Source organism: Wyeomyia smithii, chromosome 3 (assembly GCF_029784165.1).
Source record: "Wyeomyia smithii strain HCP4-BCI-WySm-NY-G18 chromosome 3, ASM2978416v1, whole genome shotgun sequence".
Taxonomy (NCBI): domain Eukaryota; kingdom Metazoa; phylum Arthropoda; class Insecta; order Diptera; family Culicidae; genus Wyeomyia; species Wyeomyia smithii.
The window spans coordinates 124,915,097-124,919,734 of record NC_073696.1 but is presented as its reverse complement, the minus strand read 5'-3'; the positions used below and the strand labels follow the sequence as shown (position 1 = coordinate 124,919,734).

At 46.8% G+C, this 4,638-nt stretch overlaps 1 protein-coding gene across 1 annotated transcript; it reads right to left on the bottom strand.

The window, feature by feature from the left end:
* Positions 1-715: 715 nt before the first annotated feature.
* LOC129728539 (uncharacterized) lies at positions 716-3,825 on the bottom strand. Its single transcript, XM_055686982.1, has 3 exons — positions 3,363-3,825; positions 2,171-3,268; positions 716-1,164 (listed from the first exon to the last, which is right to left on the bottom strand). The coding sequence occupies exons 1-3, from the start codon at positions 3,823-3,825 to the stop codon at positions 716-718; spliced, it is 2,010 nt and encodes a 669-aa protein (XP_055542957.1).
* Positions 3,826-4,638: the final 813 nt, after the last annotated feature.

The window sequence follows — 4,638 nt, the reverse complement described above, 5'->3', positions numbered from 1 at the left end:
TCAAAGGAGCAGCCGGAACACATCGATTCACCTTGCACCACACACATGCCTCGGTTGCTCGTCGAATCGCTGTACGTGCGTTCTGGATCCAGTGTTTCTGACGGAGCTCATTGAACACGGTCTCCCTGTAAGCATGACCGTATTTTTCGTGGTAATGCAGAATTAGCTTCTGCGTTATCTCTTGTTTCCCCGAAAGGATGATAAGGAATTTCTTGTCGAACGGGATCGCTTCATTGGACTCTATCCTTCCTCGTACTCGCAGCACCCCTTCAGTGTCCAGGATTGAAGAACGTTTGTACAGAACGCTGGATTTCTCGATTTTCTTCGGTGGTTCACCCGCTTCTAGCTCGAGATTTGCTATAAGTATATTCATCTCAGCCGGAAAACTGGCGAATTGCGACTGCTTCCAAAGGATTATCTCTGCTAGTCGAAGCTCTCCTTGTTGAAGAGGTTGCTGAATCGTGGAAAACCGTGCTTTTATTAATCGTAGATGATGAGCCGTAGCCTGCGAAGTCAAGGTTGGCTTTCCGGCCTTTTTCCGGCGACAGTTGGCGACGAACCGGGCCACGGTAGCGGTTACCCGCACCAGTTTCGTCCATCGAGAAACAGCGCTCACATTGACCACTTCATGGAACGTCACTAAACCTCTTGCCTCTTCGTTAGTTTCCTCGAGTTGATCGATCATGGGCCACTGGTTGGGCGGTAGAAACAGCATCTACTGTACTAGCCGCTTCAGTGCCATAGGGTAGCTGTCCGGGAAGCTAACGTCATCTTTGGCCCAGAGGAGTCCCGTCTCGAAACGGTTCCCTACGCGCTTCGTGGTGTGCTCCAATATAGACCGAGCCCTTTTGTCTTCAGCTGATTCTCGGTGCACCCGTACTACGGACTCATCAAGTGCATAATGGGATTTGGGGAGATCGTGAAGATCTTCGTTAGAGACTTGCTGGTGGTATCCCAGATAGCTGCCTTGCGACTCAGGCGATGCTCGTCGTGGCCCGTACACTGTCCAGCCGAGTTGGCACCGTACTGCGATCGGCTCACTCGTAGTGCCAATCTTCGCTTCCAGAGGAGTAAAGGCGTGAATGTTGCTTAGCCCTATCAGAATTCCTGGTCGACCTTCATATGAACTGATCGGCAATCCCCGCATGTGGTCATACTGCGCCACTACACCCAACGCAAACGGGGAACATTTTATTACTTTAGGGCAATTTTTTATTACTTATTGTGTCTTATGACTGCGCATTATACACAAATAGTAATAACCGAAAAGTAACAAAAATTATGACGGGCACACGCTTGTATGTGTTTCTGCAGGAGAACATACAGCCAAGCACCGCAGTGCATGTGTTAGCAAGACTTCACTCGCTGCATTTGTATTGATGCAACGATCAGATTCATTTTTGCTATCTTCATCCACACATAATGTGAATCTCACCCGTCAACCTCAAATGTCTAATTAGAAACACTTTCGTTTCGTCCCCCAGTGTTTACATGAAATGAAAATATGTTATACTGTCTGAACAGAGTTGCCGAAGTTGCGAATATTGTTCTGGATGGGCACGAGTTTTGTATTTTCAAACAGGTGCAAATGAGTTTCCATGAACCAATGAGTATGTGTTTTGGATAGCTTGCAAGAAAGCGAATGTTTTTGTTTTTCTCTAACACAGTTTACAGATCGTGATGTCATTTAAAGACGCATTTCAAGTCTTTGAAATCATCAACGTTTGCATACAATATGACGGATAAAATGCTGCTTGGCAGCTCTTGTCATATTCTTCCTCTACTCCGTATGCATACAACGAGCGAACTAATACACGCTCACCGGATGAATTGGAGATTGAAGAAACTTGTAACATGTGCAACATATGCGACGGTGTGTGATTTTTTTTTTACTTAAGATGGAAAGGGAGCAGTTTTTGCATGTGGTTGCATGTGGTTGAAACGACCATTATTAGATAGTCGTACTTCCGTAACACGTGCTAAATATATGACAGTATGTGTTGTTACTTGACTGGGGAAGAATTTTATTGCCTTTTTAGTAATAGGTTTGTTGCCTTAAAGGCAATTTTGCGCTATTGCTTCTAAGGCAATAAGGAAAAGTTTTGCGTGTAGTTCGTCAGCCTTGAGTGTCTGTTGTGGTAGTCTCAGCTTGTCGACCGTATACACTGACCGCAGCAAAGTCTTCTCCGCATTGTCTCATCAGCAGCGGAAGTCCACAGGTTCATACGCCTGGAGTTCTTTTCTACACGATAAACGTCCACCGTCCAGTTAAGCACTAGCCTTTCTTTCACTCCACCTAGCCCCAAACGATCAGCCAACTCAGTCTCTATCAACGTGATGGAAGCTCCTTCGTCTAGGAACGCAAGCGCAGCCAGTGATCTTTCTCCGCAGTGGATCATAACTGGGATCATTCGGAACATCATGGTACCGCTGGGTTTGATGTGTGCGTGCATGGCAACTGCCGTTGTGGCCGGATGAATCAGTGGATTGTGCGGTTCTCCGCAATCATCGACGTCGCACCGAATCTTGAAGCGACATTGCCCACTGTGTTCATTCAAACAGACCTTGCACAGTTTCCATTTGCTCACGATCTTCATTCGATCCGCAAAGGGCAAATTTTTAAAGTCCTGGCAGAATCTTAGCCGATGGTCGTCTCGTTTGCACGCTTTACACGGCTTCTGCCTCTTCCGATCGGTCCGCCCGTGGGACTCGTTCGCCTCGCTGTGGCTGTATAGAGCAGCTTTCTCCTTCGGCTTGGATCTTGCCCTTGTACCAACCGCAGCTTTAGTGTCCGGCTTGTAATCGTAGTTGACGCTCACCTCGCAAGCATCGGACACAATCTTGGAGATGAAATCCGTGAACGTTCGCAGCGTCACCTCCTTCTTCTTCCGTTTGTAGTGCAACCACTGTCGCTTTTCTCCGTCCGGAAGCTTATTGACCAAGTCCTGAATCAGGATTGGATTCACAAGGTGCAGTGTGAGATCAGCAGCCTCCAAATGCTCGCAGAGCTGCTCTACTGCATTTCCGAAGGGGATAAAACTGGCCAAACGGTCGGATTTCGGCGAATCCAACTTACGAACCTTCTCGAGATGGTTTTGAAGCAGTTGCTCAGGGCGGCCATAAAGCTGTCGCAGCTTCGCGATTACCCTCGGAACCGATTTAGGAAGCAGTAGTTGTCCACGAACCGACTCGAGTGCAGCACCCTTTAAGCTTTCCTGGAGTCTCACCAAGCTCTCTACATCCGAATAGCCACAAGCTTCGTTTGACGCTTGGTAGGCCCCGGAAAACAGAGGCTTCCGGTTTTCCGGTAAAGGTGGGAAGTTTTCTTGTAAGCCCATTCCTGGCGCTTAACTGGGCTTTACTCGGCCCGGCACGCTGGTGCCCCTGCCCGTTTTGAGAGCTGATCTGGCTTTTCCTATCGCCTTCCAAGTCGACGGTTTTTTCCTCGTCGTCGTCATCGGGATCATCGAAGCTGTAATCGTCTTCATCGCTTTCTACACCACTGTTGATATTCTCGAGGTGATCGAGATTTTCCTTCGTAAGCTTGCCAGGCTTTATTCCCTCCGGAGATTGCTTCGAGGTAGTTGCTTGGTCGTCTTGGCCTCCGGGTTTCTGATTTTTAATCTTCGACTTTTCCTGGACTTCTATCTTCTCCATACGCCTTTCCAGCTCGGAGATTTTCTCGCGATGCTCGGCTTCCATCGCCTTCATTTGCTCGAAGTGCATTCGTTTTTCCCGCAATTCCGTTTCGAATAGTGTACGTTTTTCCTCAATTTCCACTTCGCGCAAGTCCCTGGCGGCTTCCAGCTGCTTTTCGCGTAACATTTGCTCTAGGTGTATTTGCTTCTCCTTCAGTGCATTGTTGATTTCCAACTACTTCTGCTTGATCAACCATTCGGCTTTCATTTCCTCCTCCTTACGTTTCCTTTCCGCTTCCATAGCTTTCAGCTTCTCGGCGACGGTTGGAGGAATGGGAGTGGCATTTTTTTTCTCGCGGGCCTTCTTCAGCTTTTCCTGACAAACTGCTTGGCACGACGCATCCGGACAGAACCACTTCTTGTCCTTTTTCGGCACCGTATTTACGCCCACACAGCGCGTGTGATACCAGCGGTCGCAGTTATCACAGGCAATTATAGCCTCATTCTCCGTCAAAATTTGCCCACATTGTTCGCAGGGGGTAGCAGTCAAGTCCAGGGATTTGCTACTCATCGTGGTTGAGGCCTCCGAAATCTCGTAATTTGATTTTTGGGAATGTTCGGATGACTAAATTTTTCAAAGCTGCACTTTTGGAGTGGCTCAAAAACTAGAATATGCATTTGAATTACAATTTTGTTTACGATTTACATGACTCAAATAGTCTCCTCCTTCCTTACGATACTTCCTTCCTGAACCCTTTCTACTGTATACTCCTTTCCCGCTTATTTTTCCTATCATTTAATGCATTTATTAATAATTTTACTTGTTACTTTCTTCTCTTTACAGATAGGGTAGAGCGGGGCTAGTTGGTCACTTTTGGTCAAAATGTTCTGTAATTTTTTGTAGGATTTTTTATGGCAAAAACTCATTACATGGAAATGTTGTGTTAAGTCTATAGCATCTAGAAAAAATATAACCTGTACAGAATAGTTCATGATTTTG

What these genes read in the sequence shown, in the direction of transcription:
- LOC129728539 (XM_055686982.1), bottom strand. Translation starts at nt 3,825, where the DNA reads ATGTTACGCGAAAAGCAGCTGGAAGCCGCCAGGGACTTGCGCGAAGTG. An exon ending in GCACCAGCGTGCCGGGCCGA is followed by an intron (nt 3,269 to 3,362) that starts GTAAAGCCCAGT and finishes GGGCCTACCAAG; the next exon opens with CGTCAAACGAAGCTTGTGGC. An exon ending in GCGGAGAAGACTTTGCTGCG is followed by an intron (nt 1,165 to 2,170) that starts GTCAGTGTATAC and finishes CGTTGGGTGTAG; the next exon opens with TGGCGCAGTATGACCACATG.